The following is a 22,519-nucleotide window of genomic DNA, read 5'->3' on the forward strand; positions in this document are numbered from 1 at the left end:
TACACAAGGAAGGGATCAGCTGGTATGGACCCTTGCTCCTTCAGGGGTCTTCTAAGTGGCCTCTCTCTACAAGAAACTCATCCAACCTCCCACTTTCCACTTAAACCCCCCATCGGTTCTTTCTCAGGTTTGGCACACTATAGCACCTCCCAAGGTGCAAACATTCAATTGGATAGCGTGTTCCCAAAAGGCACTTGCAGGGATCCCAATCCCCAACAGATGTATCATGTGTTTGTATGAGGAGGAATCCAATCCCCACCTTTTCATCCATTGTAATCTTGCCCACGACCTCCGAAGCCTTTTGCTAGAACTGTTCGGTGTCCATTGGGTAACACCATTGACAGTCAAAGACCTAATAGCTTCGGATTATGCTTCTGCATGGTAAAAGGCGAGAAAAATCCTATGGAAGGCTGCAGTGGCAGCAACCATTTGGGTGATTTGGACATAAAGAAATGGCAGAATTTTCCAAGGACAGGTCTGCTTAGTCCCACTCTTTCACAAGGCTACAACATCCTCAGTAACCTTCTGGGCGTCTAACCAACACCTTTTCAAGGGTATCCCTACGAATTCCTTCCTAAGTCAATGGGAGAATATTCTTGTTCACCGACCAAGAAAGGAGAAAAGATCAAGCATCTCGAAGCCACCTCCAGACGGAGCCATTAAACTAAACTTCGATGGGTGTTCTTTGGGGAACCCCGGCCACGCAGAAGCTGGTGGCGTCTTTAGAGATCACCAACGTAATATCCTCTTCACCTACTCTGAATATCTTGGCTTTCAAGATTCCCAGTATGCCGAATCAATGGCCCTTCTCAAGGGCATGCAAAGCTTCGATCAATCTTGGAGGCAAAACCTAATAGTGGAGGGTGATGCATTAAACATCATTACTTGGGCAACCAGGAGATCTACACCTCCTTGGTATCTTACATCGATTTATGACGAGATTGTATACACCTACAGGGAAATGGTCGTCTTTTGGATACATACCTCAAGGACGTCAAATGAGTTCGCAAACCTCCTGATGAAGGACGGAGCAAGGGCCCATGACGAAGACCAGACCTGCTTCTTGCTTGCTCTGGACCACGGAGGATACACTTAGAAGTGTTCTTTACTACGTATGGGCAACCTTTTAAACCCATTTTTATAAACTCACTGTAAACTTTGTGAGGGGCAATCTTAGAACCCCATGTCTTGTTCAGGGTCTGTTGACCTATGCTTTTTTACCGGGAGTCGCGTCTAGAGGATACTCTCGAATTAACCCAAAACTGTACTCCCTTTCTCTAGAGCAATGCAAAAGTTAACATTAATTAAAAAAAAAGGAATAATTTAAATTATGCATCATGAATGCACATTTTATTACCATAAAAAGTTGACAATAAAATTGAAAAATACAAGTTTTATTGCCTGATAATTATACATGCATAACCAGTGTCTAAAAAAATGGTGAGTCGAAATGGACTCGCTCGAGTCGGCACGGGAATCAGTTACCCTGTGTCGATTCCAGCAAAATACACGGAGTCGTCCGATCCTAGAGAAGAACCAGCGATTCGCTACAGTGAACCGCCTGAGTCACTGTTCAAGACTCGATGAACAATGTAAAGCATGAAAAATCATCAAAATTTGGATTTTTTGATCAATTATTGGATCTTGCAGGCTTTGGATCGAATCTTTCAGGCTTTAGCTATCACTTTTCAGCCTTATTGACCATTATATTCGAATTGAAAGCTCAAATTTAGATAAAAAATTATCAGTTTTGTGACGAACACGAATTTTTTAGGTTATCCATCATTTATTGGATTGCAAACGAAATAGGGCACTATTTTTTTATCAAATCAGAGGGTTCCTACTCCTGATAGTGTTATTGAACAGAAATTACACACCATTTTCGCTTATTTTGGTCGATTACAAGTCACGATTTCAGAAAAACAGGTAAGAGCTTCTTTTTTTCGCCATTTAATTGATTCCAATCGATTTTTAGCAAATATTTTCTTCATATCATAGGCTTTTGGTTCTCTATAATATTGATCATAAATTGTATGTCATTTTATCTTTTTTGTTCGATTTGAGGTTGATTTTTTATTTTGAGTCACGGTTTTCTCAAGAATAGTTAGGGCTTTTTTTTCGTGCCAAACTATAAATTAAAGCACCATTATGAATTATTTTAGAGGGTTTTTGAAGTTAATATTGTTCTTCATATGATTTTGGGTGTAATTTGTGGGATTAACCAACTTTTATTGCTCGATTTTTGAAGAAATGAAGTTGTGGCTGCGTTTTTAGAAAAAGAGTTCAAAAATCCACCAAACTAAAATTTTCAGCCGAATTAGGGCATCATTTTGAATGATTTCATAAGGGTTTTGACGATAAAAATGTTATTCAAACGATTATTGCTGTCATTTGTGTGATTACCTAATTTTGGTGATCAAGTTTTTGAAAAATCGTAATTGTTGGTGTTTTCATTTTTTTTTTAAATAACGTGATTTTCTGAAAAATAGTGAAAAATTGCGACCAAGTTTGATTATCATGAGAAATTAACTTGCATTTTTCAATTTTATTGTTAAATTTTTAATGCAAAAAAATGTATTCTTGATGCATATTTTATAATTATATTATCTTGAATGACTATATCATTGTAAATATTATTTGTGGCATTGTGAATGACTATATCATTGTAAATATTATTTGTGGCAAGTCTACATGTAGTGGCATTGTGGATGACTATATTATTGTAAAATTTTTTTTATTGATACTATATCATTGTAAATTTTTTTATTTTTTTTTCTTGATTCAAAGTTTGGCTTGTACATACTCTTTTCACCTATAATGTTGCATAAATAATTTTTTTTTTGCCAGTACAATCTAATTCATGCTCGTCAAAATGAAGATTTGTGGCGAGTCTACATGTAGTGGCATTGTGAATAACTATACCACTGTAAATTATTTTTATTGATACTATATCATTGTAAATATTTTTTTTCCAGGATTCTAAGTGACTTATACAGACTCTTTTTATCTATAATGTTGCATAAATAAAAATTTTCCCAGTAGGAACTAATTCATGCTAGTCAAAATGAAGATTTGTGATGAGTTTATATGTAGTGGCATTGTGAATGACTATACCATTGTAAATATATTTTTTATTGATACTATATCATTGTAAATTTTTTTTTTTTTTCTTGATTCTAAGTTTGGCTTATACATAATCTTTTCACCTATAATGTTGCATAAATAATCTTTTTTTGTCAGTACGATCTAATTCATGTTTGTCAAAATGAAGATTGTAGCGAGTCTACAGTAGTGGCATTGTGAATGACTGTATCATTGTAAATCTTTTTTTATTGATACTATATCATTGTAAATATTTTTTTTTCTTGCTTCTATGTCTGACTTATACAAACTCTTTTTATCTCTAATGTTGCATAAATTAAATTTTTTTTGCCAGTAGAAACTAAAATATTTTTATCAGTAGAAGTATTTTGCATGAACAATAAAGATAACTTGATAAACTACCCCTACACATTATCAATACACATGGTGATTATTTTTCATGTTGAATTGTCAGGTTCATTCTTAACCATTTACTTCTTTAAACAGTTGAACCATGACAAAATTCAGGGAAGACCCAGCATGACAACATGGGGCCAGACTTGATCCCAACAAAAAAGTTAAAATTATTTGTAATTACTGCCAAAAAGTGATAAGTAATGAGGTACATAGGTTCCAGCAATACTTGGCAGGGGTTAAGGGAGATATTTCTGCGCGCAATAGTGTCCCTATCAATGTAAGAAAGCAAATGGCGGCCATTCTCAATGCTACCAAAGGTAAAAAAGTTGCAAAGCAAAAGATGGATGAGGAGACAACTGGCTTATATACGTCATCGAGCGGCATAGATCCAGAAGAGCAATATAATAATGACTGGGAAAGAATGAGCTTGCACGAAACGTACAAAAGGAAAAGTGGGTTTAACATGCCTGGTGATTGTGACATGGGCATGCATGGTGGGCCCAACCCAAGCATGCATAACAGGCCCAACTCGAGCATGCATGGCGGGCCCAACTCGAGCATGCATGGCGGGGCCAGCTCAAATATATATGGAGGGGTTGGTGGCAATATGTATCCAAAAGCACCGGACGTTAAAGAAACTGTTCCTGGCTTATCTAAGAGCACCAGTATTGCAGGTCATGGTCGTATAGACCCATTTCTCTCAAAGCCCAAGTTACAACAGATGACCTTCAAAGGCATGGTGAAAGGTACAAGGAACATGTTGGAAAAATATGTTGGTAAATGGTTCTACGATAAAGGGATCCGGTTTGATGAAGCCAATAACCCATATTTCTCACCTATGGCCAAGCCCGGCATAAAGCCCCCGACTGCATATGAGCTCACTGGGCTGATCTTGGATGAAGAGGTGGAGGAAGTTAAGAAGTGGATTGAAGAATATAAACAGGATTGGCCAAGAACAGGCATTACTCTCATGAGTGATAGTTGGTTGAATAAAGTTAGCAAAAACTATTATCTTAACTTTTTGGCCTATTCTCCAAAAGGTACAACTTTTTTGTCTAGTAAAAACGTCTCAGGGAAAAAGAATGATGCAAACTTCTTGGTACAACTATATGACCTAATAGTGGAGGCATAGAGCATCAATCTTACGCTAGAGGAGATCGGCGAGATCAAAATTGTGAAGAAAACTCTAGAGGCAGCGAGGTTCGTGTCAGGATTTATATATAACCACTCTAAAATCTTATTTTTGTTTAAAGAACAACCTCAGAAAAAAGAGATAATTAGGCCTGCCATAACCCGCCTAACGGTTGTGGACTCCATTCGGGAATCTCAAACTGCATTGAAGAGATTATTTACCAGCAAAGAGTGGTCAAATGACCGCCTCTCTATGTATACAGATACTGTAGGATTCTTCAGAACTAAACTTGCCAAAAATTCTCAAACTAAAATGGATCTAGGTTAACCCTTAACTAATATTTTGTTCTTTCATATCTTTAATCTTATGAATTGTTCTTGCCCTTACAATGCTTTTTGCATTTTAATCCAGTTGAATGGTGGGAGATATATGGTAGTAATGCACCTCACCTAAGGAGGATACCAATCAAGGTGTTCTCCCAGATATGTTCTACTACTGGGTGTGAACGAAACTAGAGTACATTTCAATGGTTGCACACTATTAGGAGGAATCGATTTGCTTCAAAGAAGCTTCATAAACTAGTCTATGTTCATTACAACTTAAACTTCTAAAAGCAACAAATAAGAAGGACGCTTGAAGACTACGGGCCGATAGACTTGGACACAATATTTGTCACAGACACAGCAGAACAATGGGTAGTAGAGGAATAGAAGCCAGTGTTGCACAAGAGAGCATTCTTTGAGGCTATCGGTGAGGAAGATCTTGAAGAAGGTAATGAGCAGCATGAAAGAGGAAGCAGCCCACCAACATATCCACAATTCATCAGAGATGTCGGTGGTATTGCACCTAATGAGGGAGAGTGAAAAGGGGGTATAAAGGAAAATGAGAGAGATGACGATTCTGAGACCACCCTATCCCAACCAAATTATTCACATACCGAATCCCAACAGCAAGAGGGTAGGGACGAGCATGACAATGTAGGTGAGCATGAAGGATAAACAAACTTTGGGTATTTTGGATTAGGAGCACACAAAATACTAACACTTAGGGATTTGGGTATAGTCAGGTGCCCACTAATTTGAATGATTCGTTTGTGGATCAAGTCAATGAATTGTCATGCGAATTCAATCAATGGCACCAGTGCGACCAAGATGAAAAACGACGTCGTCTTTCATTTTATTATCAGGTCGTATTTTACGATTTGTATACTTTATTGTAGTTTATATATGATGATATACTTCATCCATGATAATTCTATGCTTCTCCTTTTGTCTGATGTAAATTTAATGGTTATCAATAGTTCATGCAGGGAAAGAACATCTCAATATTCGCATATTGACGTAAAAAAATGAAAGTTCTTAATCGAGTACCCCCATTTCTTATTGGATTCCTAAAAAGCAACATTTATAACGAATTTTAATAATTTTTTTGGATAGCCGATTCGGCTAATTCCAAATTCGGATCGCTAATTTACCGATCCGGATGGGTTTTTGAGGTGCCCGATCCACTGTTTGTAAGAATGTGATGTTCCATGCTCACTTCATAGCAGTGCTCACTTCACTACATAATTAAATTTTTATAACAAATAACTTGGAATGGAAATTTGGAAATATGTTTATGTATGGACACTCAACTTAAAGAATACATGATCTCTCCTTGAAGCAAACACTGATGCTGAAAGAGTCATCTAGAACTTGAGATGGGACTCAACATAGATCACTTATTGTAATGAGAACATAACTTTTAAATGAAAAAATATATTTTGGGTTTGATGCCCAAAACACGAATGTCATTTGACTCAAGTGATATTAGTGGGTCACATAAATACCATGATATTTTCTCAAGAATTAAAAACAAATATGATAAAATAGTTTTCACATTCCAGACCAACATTCAAAATGATTTTTTGACCATTTGCATACTCAACAGTTATCATGTCCAAATCTAAGGAAGACCCTGCATGGCAACATGGGATCAAAGTAGATCTAAACAAAAAAGACAAAATAATATGTAAGTATTGCAAAAAGGTTATAAGTAGTGGGTATAAATCAGTTCAAACAGCATTTGGCAGGGGGTTAAGGGGGAGGTCCATGCGTGCAACCATGTACCTTCCAAAGTCACGAGACAGATGTCGGATCTCCTCAAGGCTTATAAGGGTAAGAAAATAGCCAGAGAGAAGATTAATGACGACATGGCCAGCCATTATGTGCCATCAGGTGGGGCAAATCCAGACCGACAACTCAACAAAGACACGGAGGATGCAATGAGAGCCAGTTTGGAAGAAATACACCAACGAGAGAGTGGGATGGGTATTTATGAAGGGCATGGTACAAGAATGTATGGAGGGCCTAGCCAAAGCATATATGGGGGGCCTGACCAGAGCATGTATGGAGGGCCCAACTCGAGTATGTATGGAGGTCCCGGCCCGAGCATGTATGTAGGGCTCGAGCTGAGCATGTATGGAGGGCCCGACCCAAGCATGTATGGTGGACCCGACCCGAGCATGTATGGTGGACCTGACCTGAGCATGTATGGAGGGCCAAGCAGAGGGGCACCTGGTGCGACTTCAAGAGCTGAGGGGTCGTCAGGGACAACCTCATCCCACGATATAGAGGAGATTACTCATGGCTTGTCTAGCATGAGAGGAGCACACAGTAAATCGGTGAAGCCAATGAGGGATGAGGTTGATCCATTCACCTTAAGGCATAAAACTCAACAAATGACCCTAAAAATCTTGATAAAAGGTACACGTAAAAGAAAGGCAAGAGGCATTGGGAAGTGGTGGTTTTCTAATGCAATCCCCTTCCATGCAGCTGATAACACATATTTCCCCTCTATGATCGCTGAAATTCAGAGTGTTGAGCCTGGGGTGAAGCCTCCTATAGCATATGATCTTAGTGGGGCAATCTTGGATGTAGAAATGGAAGATACTAACAAATGGATTATTGATCTTAAACAAAGTTGGCCGAGAACGGGCATCACCATCATGAGTGACAGTTTGCATGACAAAACCAATCAGAAAGACTTCCTGAACTTTCTAGCTTATTGCCCACGCGGTACGACCCTCTTATCCAGTGTAGGATGTGAAGTTCCTGACACAACTATTGAATTAGATAATCGACCAGGTGAGAGAGAAGACTACGGTCCAGGATCCTGAAATGTTACCTCAAGTTCTAGAACTGATGCTGAAAGAGTCATCCAGAATTTACTGATGCTGAAAGAGTCATCTAGAACTGATGCTGAAAGAGTCATCCCAATTAGCAGCACTAACTGAGGTAACATTTAACAATTGTTGTAGCCTATAAATATTTTATTAACCTGATGCACCTGAGACATAATTAAAGCCCTAAAGCATGATGTCTTTCTCAGATGTCCATGTATAAGGATGCGGAAGGCTCGTTTGTAAGAATACTTGCGATAACTTCTTGAAGTACGATGGATCCAGGTAATCTATAGGTGTGAGAACAGGTCGGATCGGAATCGAATCCGAATAGCATGCATTGGATCGGGGTCGGATTAGGGTTCAAATCCGATCCTGGATATTCAGATACATCGGATCTGGATCATCAAGATCCAGATCCAGATTATATATATACCATTTTAATAAAATTATATATATAAAATTAAAATTTACTATTTAAAAAATCTGAGTTGGATCTGGATCGGATCCACCTGCACGCGGATCCGATCCAAATTTCAATTCGAACCTAACTTTTGGGTCCCAATTCAGATTTTGAATCCAAATTTTGGGTCCATACCCGGATCCGAATAGGATCCGAAATCCGGGTTTCGGATTCGGATCGGGTGAATTTTTCTTATCAAATATTTCGCCTCTTTCTTACAACACATATTACATTTTATTTCAGCTGAATGGTGGGAGTGTCATGGTGGAGACGCACGTCACCTAAAGAGAATAGCAATCAAGGTGCTCTCCCAGACATGTTCAGCTATTGGATGGGAGCGGAACTGGAGTACCTTCCAACAGACACACACCCCAAGAAGAAATCAATTGAGTTCCGCCCTGATTCATAAGCTCGTCTTTATTCATTACAATTCAAAGCTTCGACATCGAAATATGACAAGGAAGCTTGAGGATTACATCCCAATCAACTTGGACTCGATATTTCTCTTTGATACAGCAAAGGAGAAGTTGTGGAGGAAGAGCCTCGAGTGCTGAACAAGAGAGCATTCCTCGAGACAATCGGTGAGGAGGGTGAAGGAGAAGATATTGATGAGCAGGGAGGAGGGGGGAGTAACAGCACGTTCCCCCCACAGACATTTGAGCAATTTCTTAGAGATGTAGGTAGTGTTGCACGTGTTGAAAGAGAGCAATGGGTAGGGGAGGAAATGAGGGATATTATGATTTTGAGGCAACCCTATCCCAACCAGGATATATACAACCCGAGATACAGTAGCAAGATGGTTGGAACGGGATAGAGTATGGGGAGTGAGCAAGAGAGTAGAAGCCATCACGAGGGCTGGCAAAGCCTTGGGGACTACGGGCAAGGAGCGCAGCAGTCCTCCAACCCTAAGGGATATGGGTATTGTCAGGTTGGCACCAACCCAGAGGGATATGGGTATTGTCTGGTCGACACCGGTAATTCTAAGGCGTTCATGAATCGACTCAATGACTTGTCGAGAGAATACAATGAGATGCAACAATGAGGAGCAAGGAGATGCAACAATGAGGAGCAAGGACAAAGCCGCCTTTCGTTTTGGTATTAGGTTGTTTTTTGGTTGTTGTATGCTCAATTTGAACTTTGTATTTCTGTACTTGATTATTATAGACTCTTTTTTTCAATGATATGAATGAATTGTTAATACAACAGACATCCAGGCAGGAAAATAATGACTCAGACTCTCAGTATTCACTTATTTTTACGAAGTAATAAAAGTACATAATGCATCACTCTTAATTATGTTTAGAAACTAAAAGAACACTATTTTTAGAGATTTATAGTGATTTTTTGAAAAACTTTTGAGACAAAAATTGCCGATTCTGCTGAATCTCTGATCCAATCCACCGATTCTCTAATCCAACATGGGTATAAGTGTGACTGATTCGAGTCACCGATCCTTTTTCTTAAACCTTGGTATTCACAATGACAAAAGTCATGGATTTCTTAGTATAATGGTTAGATCCCATTCACAAGTCAAGGGAACATGGTGAAACCAAGGTTTAAAAAAACGGATCGGTGACTCGTATTAGTCACACCCATACCCATGTCAAATCGGAGAATCGGTGGAATCGGCAATTTTTGTCCCAAAAAATCACTAGAAATCTCTAAATATAGTATTCTTTTAGTTTCTAAACGTAATTAGGAGAAATGCATTTCATTACTTTGTAAAAATAGGTGAATACTGAGAATACGAGTCATTGTTTTCATGTCTGGATGTCTGTTGTGTTAACAATTCATTCATATCATTGAAAAAAAGAATTTATAATAGTCAAGTACATAAATACAAAGTTTAAATAGAGTATACAATAACCAAAACAAAACCTAATACCACAATGAAAGGCAGCTTCATTCTTGCTCCTCATCGCGTAGTTGCAACTGATTGTATTATTCTCTCGACAAGTCATTGCGTTCGTTCATGAATGCCTCAGAATCGCCAGTGCCGACCTGACTATACTCATATCCCTCAGGGTTGGTGCCGACTTGATCATACCGATATTTTTAAACTAGGAGAAATAAGAACATACATACATTTGATGTATCAAGGAAATTTAATTATGTATCTAGATTCAATAACATACATTTTAGTGTATTAAAAAAATTGGTGATAAAATTAAAAACTACAAGTTTTTACTTACGACCAAAATTGAGGCCATAATCAAACAACCACTAAGTATTTTCAACAAAAACTTCATATAAAAAAAAAAAAAACCAAATGATAAATCATGACACTACTGGATATACGAATTGAAATAATGAGGATCATAATAAATGTCTCAATTCGAACTAAATCGATTTATATTGATTGAAATTTTCAATTCCAAATTTAGGGTTCGTGTGAATCAGTAACGATTTCTTCAAAAATCGATGACCAAAACTTTGTTAATAACATAAATAACTCACACAATAATCTGAAGAACATCATGAGCTTCAAAAACCCTTTGATATCATCCAAAATGGTGCCCAATTTCTGTTGAAATCAACACTTCGGCGGATCAACAGTTTCAGAAAACGTTGTCAGAGCTCGATTTCTTCAAAAATCGAGCAGCACAATGTGTTTAATTAGAAAAAAATAAAAAACAGCAAAAGAACTACAATCCTCTGAATAACACTTTAAACCTCAAAACCCCTCTGATTTTAAATACAAAAACAATCGATTTCGCCTGAAATTAATCAAGTGGTGGAAATTTTATGAAATTTAAGGTTCTTCAGGTACGCGTGAATCAGTCACGCTTTCTTCAAAAATCGATGAACAAAACTTTGTTAATAACATAAATAACTCACACAATAATCTGAGGAACATCATGAGCTTCAAAAACCCTCTGATATCATCCAATATGGTGCCCAATTTCTACTGAAATCAACACTTTGGTGGATGTACAATTTCATAAACGTTGCCAAAGCTCGATTTCTTGAAAAATAGAGCAATGTATTTAATTAGAAAAACAGAAGTTCAATCCTCTAAATAACACTTAAACTTCAAAACCCCTCTGATTTTGATCACAAAAACTATCTATTTCACCTGAAATTAATCAAATGGCAGAAAATTTTTGAATGCTGAAGTGTTTTTCAAAACCGTGATTCAATCCTATGTTTGATAATGTTAGATGCATTATTGTCACCAATAATACTCTACAGAGCCTGTCATGGATCAATTATACAAGAAAAAGTAGAAATCACGTAATATTTTCACTGTTCAAGCATAAAATCGGTGAGACTCGCCCAAATCCATGAGAATCGACGATTTTTTAAAAAAACCACCGGTTCTATGGATTAAACTCAGATGGTTCCCGTTTTTTATGCGGATCCGATGCGGTCTCGTCGATTCCCCATCCAGATCGCCCGATTCTGGATCAGGTCACCTATTTTTAAAACCTTGGGTGAAACCATAAATAAAATGTGTGCTGGGGATGGGTGTAAATGATCCAATAGAAACATCGAAACATGGCTTGTTTCAAAATCTCACCTTTCTATCGAGAAGAAAAACAATGTAGATAAGCTTGCCATGTTTGGAGTACCTCTCATCAGCCTCTCTTGCTGATCTCCCACCTTTCTAAATTATCATGAAGGATCTCCACCTTCCACATAATGTATATCCACAAATTGCTTGGTTGTAATTTTTCGAAATGTAGCTTCATGCTTTTTTCTCTTATATAAACAGGTTATTGGCATCTTGTATTAAGGAGAGGCCAGCTACTCACCCATGCAACAAAGAAACAAAGAAAAAGAAAGGATGTGAGGCTGCTAGAAATCCCTGGCTTCCGACCTGCTTAATTTGCACTGAAGCTTTAGAGAGGTGGGCCAATAGTGATTGTCAAATTTACAACCCACACTAGAGAGAGAGAGAGAGAGAGAGAGAGAGAGAGGATGTCACTATGCCCCTAACCATCAGTTTGTGGAGCGTGGAGCCACTATGCCCCTGGTTTAAAGAACAGGACTGATTTCACACAAAATTCATTCTGGAGCTCACCAGGATGATCTAAGGTTCGCAGCAGTTTTTTGTCCTTGTGTTTTTGGATAGTCGATGTTTTAAGCTCCCCTAGAAACCAAAAGTGAGATTGTAATTCTCCAGTTCTCCAAAAATTGTGATCAGCACATCCACCATTGTCTTTCTATTTATTTTTCTGTATATTAACATTTCACTTTCCTACCTGACTTGGTTGCAAGTCAACATTGATCCTGCCATAAACCTATAATCTAAAGTTCTAAACTGAAGACAGACTAAAATCTGCAAGATTTTCGTAAAGCAGCAAGGAAAGCAATAGTTCCAATGTTCAGCTTTCTAGCTTAGGATAAAACCCATTCTGCTTTTCCAAATCACTATTCATTTTAGATCAAGGAAGACACTCATAAGCACAAATTCAACCAAAATATTATTCATAAGCAACAAAAGCAACAGTTCAAGTACTAAGGGAATAGTCTTTTCAAAATATGGTCCAAGAAATTTGGAGGATTTCTTGTACCAGTTGTCCACATGGCGGCAAACATCTATAGTCCATATTGTGAAAATTAGGAAGTTTTTTATTCTAAGCATCAATTTCCAGGGCGATGGTTAGAGCAGTGTATCAAACAAAATTTTGGGTATTCTTTATGACCCCATTTCAGAGATCTTATGCCATTCCCCTAAAGGTGCAGGTGTGGACGTGGCAATAACATAGCCACAATAAAACTGCACAAAACTCATGTACGTGGATTCTTGCATGTTTGCTTAAAGCACACCTCAGTACTATTGCATCTAACTCAATGCTATTATATCTGCACAACAAATGGATCATTCTTAATGGAAGCGAAGATGTCCTGAGCCAAATTAATTCAATTAAAACCAACATTGACAAGAATCTGTTGCAGTAAGAAGATACCATAGAAATTTCAATTTGGTATTCTCTGTATTGATACAATACAAGAGGAAAAGTTACCTTTAATGTATTGGATATATTTTATACACTGTTTAGAAGTACTAATACCAAATACTCAAGAATGTATTTCACAGTTACAAAAGCAAATAAATAACATACACCAAAAGATTTTGCACTAAAAAATTAGGCATACGATGATATATGACAAACCACAACTCAAGGTACTACCCAAAAGGTCATCTACCTGAGCCATGAATCGTGGAAGCATGATCCCAAGCAACTGTTCTAGAACTCGATTTCCCGTTGATTCAATCAATTCCTCTGGTATTGCTCGAAAAGCAAATGGTATCTCGATGACAACCTGAAGAATTCCATAGTTAAAAAGATATATTAGAAAAAATATATGTCCCGTGGCATGCTTCAGATTCCAACTGCAAGAATGATTACCAATAGCCACCTCTATAGTTGTCTCCGATTTAAGTTGTTCAACTGATGAGTTGCCGTTACTAGTACTGCAGGAAATTTTATTCACCATAGAAGCTGCATTTTGCATTCAAGATAAAGGGTCAAATGAGCCTTAATAAGCATATATGGTAAAATAAAATCCTATCTAACCGCTTTTTTTATTTATTTGTAGACTGTAATTGCTGAAAGTGATGGCCACTGGAAACTTCAGTAAGAACTTAGTGAGAATGGATGCGCACCAATAGCTACAGAGTGGCTCTCGCAATATAATTCCCAAACGTCAAGAGTTTGACTGTCCACCAATGGTATCAATGTAGAGGAAACTTGGATAGGAGATGGAATTACACAAGTTCTACTCTAGTAACAAAAATGATTTTTAAGAGCTGAATTGACATGTTGTCCACAACAACCACACAGCAATGGGGATTCAAAGCACCCAATTACAAGAAAGTGAGGATGTGCAAGAAATCAAGAAGAACCAGACCATAGTAATGATTATAGTTGCATATAGCAGGCAATGGTCCTTAGCAAAGTATGACGATTATAATATTAGTTTGTAGTTCTAACAAATAATGATGTTAATTGTCAGTTTGACCAAGAAATCAGTTAATGCACGCATCCACAATGGAAGCTTGGAAATGCATTTGTCCATATAAGTTTTAAGAGGGAGATTAGAACCAGAGGCTTGCAAAATGAGAATACTTATTCAAGTTCACATGCTAAGAATTTTAAATAAAAACACCCAGATTGAATTATTTGGGGTCTCAAAGTTTTTAGTTTTTTCTTTTTTGTCTTTACTTTGTGTGTACCTGACCCAACCGCTCCCTTCCCCCTCAACTTCACAAATGGATGAGCAAAAAAATGGATTCAAGTAAGTTTGGAAATGAATTTCAAAATATGTTTTTCTTTGATAAATCCTGTAGTACAATGGTGTTGGACTCAACCAAGTCCCTAGGCTTACCTAGGTCTCACAGATTCACCTAAATTCTATCCAAGCACCACAAGTTAATCATGAAGAACAGATATTCCCACAAATCATCTAGATGAGAGATATTTCCACATATCACCTAGACTGGCTAGTTGAGTCAACTTGAAAAGCACCATGTCAACAAGCCACATTTCCAGACTTTGATCCATGTATGCCTCTGAAAACGAGGTTTGCAAATTGATTCTCGATGACCCTTATGTTTTGAAACCACTGGAATTGGGACACAATGAGCACAAAGTCATTGGTGGTCCATCATCACAGACCTTAAGATTAAACACAGGATTTAAACAACCAAAAAGGTTCCCTTCTATAGTAAAATAATCAAAACATCTTAGTGCATACAATGTTAATAAAAAGCGCGTGCTTGTTTGGAGATCACAGTTTGAAGCACTGCAGCTCACCAGATTATTTGGGGACCAACAATTTTGAAAGCATTATCTCAAAGTTAACAGGGTATAAGATTTATCAAGTCAAATACATGGACACTTCCTTGTATAAAATGAAATAAATTGAACATTGACAAATCCCCCCCAGAAAAAACATAGTTTCGGTAGGTTGAAGTGGAATTGTCAGAGGCTTCTGTGGACATTATCGAGCAATTTTTACTTTAAACATGGGCATCTCAATAACTATAAATAAATTAATGAAGTACTTGCAAAAGGGATCCTGCTTTGGATTCAAGTAAAATCCTCTTGTCCAGAGAACGAGCAAAGTATTTGGGCCTCCACAGCAGATCACATAAATATCATGATGCCTGGGTTTTGTTTATCAACACAAACGGAAGTGGAACTCAAGTGATCAATTTTTATTGTCCGAGGATTCAACTATCTTTTGGTCTAGAAGATAACAATATGAAAACGAGTAACAAGAAGTTGTATGCGAAAGGTAATACCTATATCTATTGATTTCAGCTATATGCCCACAGACCTAGTTTCCTCCCACAACAGACAGAAAGAAAGATTGATTAATGGCTTCAGATTACAATTTTCAACCAAAAAAAACAAAAGAAAATAAGAATCGCAATAACAAGCATGTCCATTCATCAGTGAAGAGGTGCAAACCAATATAACATTTAGTGGATATATGAGAACACCATAGAGAAAAAATCTCTCTCAAAAAAAAAACTGGAGAAAAAAATATATAAATGGAAAGAGCAAACCATACCTGAGAATTTTTCATTCTGTGCAACCACAAAAGGGGAACCTTCAAGCTGTTCGCCATCCATCACCCAACAGTAATGAAAAAAGAAAAACCCGCCATCAGAAAAACAATGATAAAAGTGATAAATGAAAAATAAGAAGATGACAAAGAAAATAAATAATGGCTGCATCTAAACAATCTTCCCCTTCTTTCTTCTAGGGAAACAGTTATCAAAGAAACTAAAAAAAAATTGGGTATTTAGAATACCAGATTGTGAAGCTAGGCTGCATTAAATAATATACAAACCTCTGCCATGCGAGAAGATGTGTAGCCATCAAAGCACTCGTGACCATGGCAGAGGCAGTAACGAGAAAAGAAAACCAGTGGTAGCAAGGAAGAAGCTGTGAAATTGTGTATATTTTTCTTTCTTTTATTTTGTAGATAGATACCCTTTCATTGATCATATTGGCTGTATTAGGATATTTTTCTTTACTATTTTGTACATCACACAAGCTATATAATGTACACCAACATATATGGGATTTTCTCCCATAAGGAAAATACAAAAAAGACAGGATTTCTCACATGTTATCAGAGCCTGGTGGTAGACCTCTTTGTCCAGGATCAGTCACCGGCAGTGTGAAACGGTTCACTGTACCCAGTCCCTAAAATACCCTCAAACCACCATTTGAATCTAACGCTCTACAAAACAGCACCGACCGAAAAAACCCATCTTTCTCTATTTCATTTTGGTGGTGCCATCATAGGGGTACCAAAGACTGTAGCGTTATTTGCCTCTTGGTCATTGGTCTGTTGCTCTTTATCTATCTCAAATAATCAAACAAATAATGAGAATCAAAAACACAAGTGCTTGCAAACCACATTGAGCCCCTTGTCCTCTTCAAGATTCTCCATGAAACATATTTGGCATTTGAGGCTACTGTTTTTGTCTTATTGAAGAGGGAAGACTGAGTAATGGAGTTTGGAATCCTAGCTAGGACACCATCTCCTGGTTAGAGTTGTGGTCTTGGAAAAGACGCAGGGCACTGCTTCTGAGCCATTGATTAGGGCAAATCTAGGCCACAAACCTCTCCCAAAGGAACCTTGAAAAAAAACATCTACAAAGAAAGACCTACATCTTGACTGCTAGAGAGATTACAGGATCGACGATCACCCATCTGATCTGAAGCACTCTTAACTCGGCTTGAATTTCTTTGAACATAAATGGCAGGGTCATGATGGCTCTGCTGAAAACTTGCGGAGACAACTGTATAACTGAATTTTTAAAACCAAGCACAGGGAGCTTGTTTAAGCCCATAGAGTGCCCGCCTTAGTCGGTAGACTCTATTATTAAAATCGAAAATCCAGGAGGTGACTTCATATAAACTTCTTTTGCAAGATTGCCTTTAAGAAATGCATTTTTGACATCGAGTTTATAGGGAGGCCATTGGAGAGTAGCAACCATAGAAATCGCGGTGCGCACTGCAATCACGTGGCCAACAAGAGCAAAGGTTTCAGCAAAATCAATCCGAAATTGTTGATTATAACCTTTAGCCACAAGTCGTGCCTTATAGAGCTTGATGTTGCCATCAGCTTTTGTGTTCATTTTGTACACCCACTAGCAACCAATGGCACTTTTATATTTTGGAAGAGGAACAAGATCCCATGCATGCATTTTATCAAAGGGGGTCAATTCTTCTACGATGGCATGTTGCTAGTCGGGCTATTTGGCAGCTGCTTTACGCATTATTTGTTATATTCGAGACCTACTTGATCGTGCTATGTTGTTCTCTTCGCCTTCTACTCTTAAGTTTCATGCTTACACTAGCTCTGATTTTGCGAATGCCATTTCTAATCGGAAGTCCGCTACAGGTTTTTGCATTTTTCTTGGAGATTCCCTTCTTTCTTGGAAGAGTATGAAGCAAAAATGTATTACTCAATTCACAGCCGAAGCTGAGTATCGAGCTATAGCAAAAACAATGGCTGAGATTGTCAAGCATCATTGGTTTTAGATGACCTAGATGTGAAGCTTGTTGCACCAACGCCCTTATATTGTAATAAACAAAAGTGCAATTTATATTGCCAAGAACCCAGTTACATGAGCGCACCAGGTATACTGAAGTAGATAGTCCTTTTGTTCAATAGGAATATTTAGCGTTGACGATCCCTCTTCCATGCATCCCATCTTTTGCACAACTTGTTGAATTCTTTACGAAAGTGCTAATTGTTTCTCAAGCCTTGTTTCCAAACTCTCAATGGTTCGCTTTCAACCATCACGAGTTTGAGCGGAAGTGTGAAATTAGGTATATTTTTCTCCTATTATTTTGTAGATAGAATAATCTTTGCTTGATCATGTTATATGTATTAGGATATTTTTCTTTCCTATTATGCACATCGCTGTATAATGTACACCTCTGTAACATACATGGGATTTTCTCCCACAAGGAAATTACAGAAAAGACAAGATTTCTCACAGAAGCAACATCATAGGAAAATAAAGTGCATACAAAGAAGCATGTAATGCAAAACATTGATATAAGTTCCCTCTCATTTCTTCAAGCATAACAAACACATTATAAAATCAAAAAGAAGAAAAAGAGATAGAGTGAGAGAGAAAAACCTTGCAAGAGAGTAGGCGAATGCAGCACCCTTTGGGCTCCTCCTCAACTCGAACCAGAAGAACAGGGCAAACTTCAAACGCAAAGAACTTGAATCGATATACATAGCAACGAAAGGTATTGTCATCGACACGCTCGATTCTCTCTGCATCCAACACTGAGTACTGGCTAGCCGGGAGGCTCATGTAATCAGCTGCAATTTCCCCAGCAAACCCAAAATGAAAATAAAAACTCATTCAATCACGCAAAAAACCATTATTACCCATTTCCTCTCCAACCCATTTTTTAGTGTCTTTTACTTGCTTAAAATGGGTTTTCAATTTATATCTCTATATATTAAACAAAGAGCAGAAGAAAGAGAAAGAGAGAGAGAGAGAGAGAGATGGTTGACCAAGAGGGCGCCGGAGCTGACGAACTTTAACAGTCTGTGTTCGACTAGCGGAGAAGCGAGCTCTTGGTTCAATGCCAACTGGTTGTTTCCCAATAGAGGAAGAAGAAGCGTCTCTAGGGAATATTCTGCTCCTCAGAGGGTCAAAAGAAGCACAAACACGCATGGCATTTCTTCTGCTCCTTCCGCCATGGAGCAAGGAACATGGAGGTAGCAGAAGCTTCGTTGTTTTGTTTATAGGGAGTGACAAATTCATAGCCATTTCCTACTTTCCAACGCAATAAGAGGAGAGAGAAAGAGAGGGAAAGAGAGAGGTTTTAGCAGAAAGAGAGGGCAGTTTTAGCCCAAAACAGAAGGTAGACGTGTGTTTCAGAAAGAGTGGGAAGAGGTGCGGTTTTCATAAGAGAGCGAGAGGCGCGGTTTAGACAGCCAAATTGTGGGTTTGAGAGTGGACAGGGACTGAGAGTCTCAGATGCACCCACCAAATCCGATCCGAGACCCGCCGGGTAATACCCGATACGGGTTCCGGTATGGGTCCATGGTTTAAAAAACGGATCGGTGATCCGGATCGGGCTTCCAGAAAACCTATTCAGATCGGCCAATCGGCGATTCGGATCGAAAATCGGGTGAATCGGTCAGAATAAAGTTTAAAAAAAATTCAAAAAAATTATTAAAATTCATTATAAATATTGTTTTTTACGAATTTAATAAAAAATGAGGGTACTCCATTAAGAATTTTCATGTTTTTTAATAAATATGCGAATATTGATATGTTCTTTCCCTGCATGAACCGCCATTCAACATTTAATTTACAGCATTTCGTGCTCATCCCTACACTGTTGCTGTTGGGATTCGATATGTGAATAATATGGCTGGGATAGAGTGGCCTCAGAATCATCATCTCTCTCGTTTTCTCTTTGAATAATATGGATTAAAAAAAAAAAAAACAAATTTTCAAAAAAATTGATCATGGATTAAAAAAAAAATCACAAATTTTCAAAAAATTCTATCATGGATTACAAAAAAAAATTCGATCATGGATTAAACAAAAAAAATCACAAATTTTCAAAAAATTCAATCACGGATTACATAAAATTCGATCATGGATTACATAAAATTCGATAAAATTCGATCATGGATTACATAAAATTCGATCATGGAATACAAAAAAAAACAAACAAAAAAAACAAACAAAAAAAACAAAAAATTCAATCGTGGATTACAAAAAAAGAAAAAAATAGTTCGATCATGGATTACAAAAAATTCAATCATGAATTACAAAAAACTCTATCATGGGTTACAAAAAAAGCAAAAAACAAAAAATTCAATCATGGATTACAAAAAAAAAACAAACATTTCGATCATGGATTACAAAAAAAAAACAAACATTTCGATCATGTATTACAAAACATTCGATCATGGATTACAAAAAATTCTATCATGGGTTACAAAAAAAAAAAAAAAACAAAAAAATCGATCATGGATTACAAGAAAAGAAAACAAACATTTCGATCATGGATTACAAAAAATTCTATTATGGGTTACAAAAAACCAAAAAATTCGATCATGGATTACAAAAAAATCGATCAAGTATTACAAAAAAATCTATCATGGATTACAAAAAAAAAAAAAAAAAAAAAAAAAAAAAAAAAAAAAAAAAAAAAAAAAAAAAATAATAATAATAATAATAATTCCGAACGGAATCGCCGATTCACTGTTCGGACTCGCCGATTCTGTACAGTGAATCGGCGATTCACTGTACAGAATCGTCTGGTTCTCTCTAGAACCGGACGATTTCCGTTTTTTTGGGCGATCCGGTCCCTTTTCACTATTTCCGAGTCGAACCGGGCGAGTCCGGTTCGACTCGGCGTTTTTTAAAACGCTGGGTCCAACATTACCATCCGGTTTCGGTTCAAGGCTTACACTCAAATACAACTCAAAGTTTAGGTCCGGATCTAGTTGGACCTAACCCGTACTCGTAAACGGTTAGATAAAATACTTCAAGCTTATTTAATTAGGTTCATTGAGGATCGTATATAGTAAGAACTCGTAGTTATCTTTAGATATTAAACGATAAATGAGACGGCTTAAAATCTAGTGGTGGTTATTTGCGACTTTGTTGTCAATAATATGGGTATATGATGGTAAAAATAGGGAAAAGTAAAAAATTAAAAAACAAATACCAATAAAAATAAAATAAAACCCTCTTAATGAGGGTAGCAAGGACCTCCACTAGACTCAGGACCCGAAGGGTATGGGTCCAACTTTTAGACTCGATGGATCGGGTCCGAATCCAAAACCTGGACCCGAATACTTTTCGGGTCTAGGTCCGAGTCCTGTCGAACCCGACCTGTTACTACCCCTAACCTCCATTCATCCCCTTTGATAATATTATCCTCCCAAAACGTGATCTAACTCTGGCCCTCCATCACCAGCCATCCCAATAATCCACATGAACTTGTTTATATTGTCACCATATGGACTATATTGTATTTTCTTTCTATCAAGTATGTTGGTATTCTAGGAAAAGAGCTTGGGCTTAATTGGTTAGTGTTTGATGATTTGCAACATTATGTCTTAGGTTCAATCCCTATCAAGAGTAAGGGCCCTCTCCCCACTGACTCACCCAAAAAAAAAGTATGTTGGTATTTTTGTAGCTAGGAAATTATGATGGGTCATTCCACCCTCCTGATCTAGATCTGGACCAGGATCCACTCTCCTGATCTAGATCTGGACCAGGATCCACCCTCCTGGTCTAGATCTGGACCAGGATCCACCCTCCTAGTCTAGATCTGGACCTGAATACCAACATACCAAGTCCGACGATGAGGGCATCCAAGACCTTATCGAGTTAGGCGTGGTCAGGAAGTGCTTTCATGCAACGATTGTATAGTAATGTAATAAAGCAATCTTCAAAAACCATAATTAAGCACCCTAATTTTTTAAATAAACATTTATATAAGTGCAAGGTTTTAAACAATTAAGTTAGGCGCACCTCAAAAAATTCATTAGAAGAGATTGTTTTGATGCTCAAATATCCTCAAATTGATCATCTTGACCTCAAGATGCATGGACATAAGAAAAAAATAGATTTCAAGTTTTGAAAATAGTGCATCTTGTAATACATTTTCGGACAGTCAATTTTCAAGATTTTCAAGTTTTCATAGATATACTCGATCTACACTATTTTTGAAGTTTTAAATTTAATAATTAGATATGAAATATATTTTAAGGCTATCACAAAGATTCCCAATATTGAAACCACATTTCTCGACATTATTTGAAGGTGTGTTTTACTTTGAATGTTTAGATCCTCGGCTCTATACAAACTGCACCCTATTTTTAGACCTATACTATTGTTATTTTGATGAACAATCACACGAAAAAAAAAAACTTTAAAATGCGCCCAAAAAAATATTTTTTAATCCACTTGATATAAGCTATCCATTTAATGAGATGGTTGATCTAGGCTTTAGAAATAACTTTTTCATTTTCTACATCTTGTAGATAGTTTTGTTTATCATTAGATAAATAATGCTAAAAAGTGATAAATGATTTTAAGTTCCAAAAGAACTAGATCTTAAAATTCACCAAATGAATAGTCTAGATTCACTAATAGAGGGAACACACTTTGACTATATATAAAAGGGCCAATTGGATTTCATTTTTTTCTAAATTGATTGGTGGGATGAAAAGAGTGACTATGCAAAATTAAGGTCATAGAAATTCCATAAACTAAATTTTCTAGTAGTGTGGT

The 22,519-nt window shown here is 37.2% G+C and overlaps 1 protein-coding gene across 2 annotated transcripts in view; it reads right to left on the minus strand.

Moving 5' to 3' along the window:
* LOC18432933 (RAP release 2, galactose-binding-like domain protein, putative (DUF1997)) overlaps positions 1–19,242 on the minus strand; it is a 37,646-nt gene extending 18,404 nt beyond the window's left edge. The window contains exons 1-5 of one of the 2 annotated variants that reach the window (XM_006843032.4): positions 18,766–18,989; positions 18,377–18,567; positions 15,781–15,826; positions 13,621–13,703; positions 13,408–13,524 (exon numbers count right to left, since the gene is read on the minus strand). In XM_006843032.4, coding sequence (XP_006843095.2) covers positions 13,408–13,524; positions 13,621–13,703; positions 15,781–15,826; positions 18,377–18,567; positions 18,766–18,928 — 600 coding nt within the window. In that variant the 5' untranslated portion in view covers positions 18,929–18,989. Of the gene's footprint in view, positions 1–13,407; positions 13,525–13,620; positions 13,704–15,780; positions 15,827–18,376; positions 18,568–18,765 lie in introns of both variants that reach the window. The other variant, XM_020666448.2, reaches the window with a different exon arrangement.
* Positions 19,243–22,519: the final 3,277 nt, after the last annotated feature.

This window comes from Amborella trichopoda, chromosome 7, assembly GCF_054954075.1.
Source record: "Amborella trichopoda isolate Santa Cruz 75 chromosome 7, AtrichopodaSantaCruz75HAP2 v2.0, whole genome shotgun sequence".
In the NCBI taxonomy this organism is placed as follows: Eukaryota; Viridiplantae; Streptophyta; class Magnoliopsida; order Amborellales; family Amborellaceae; genus Amborella; species Amborella trichopoda.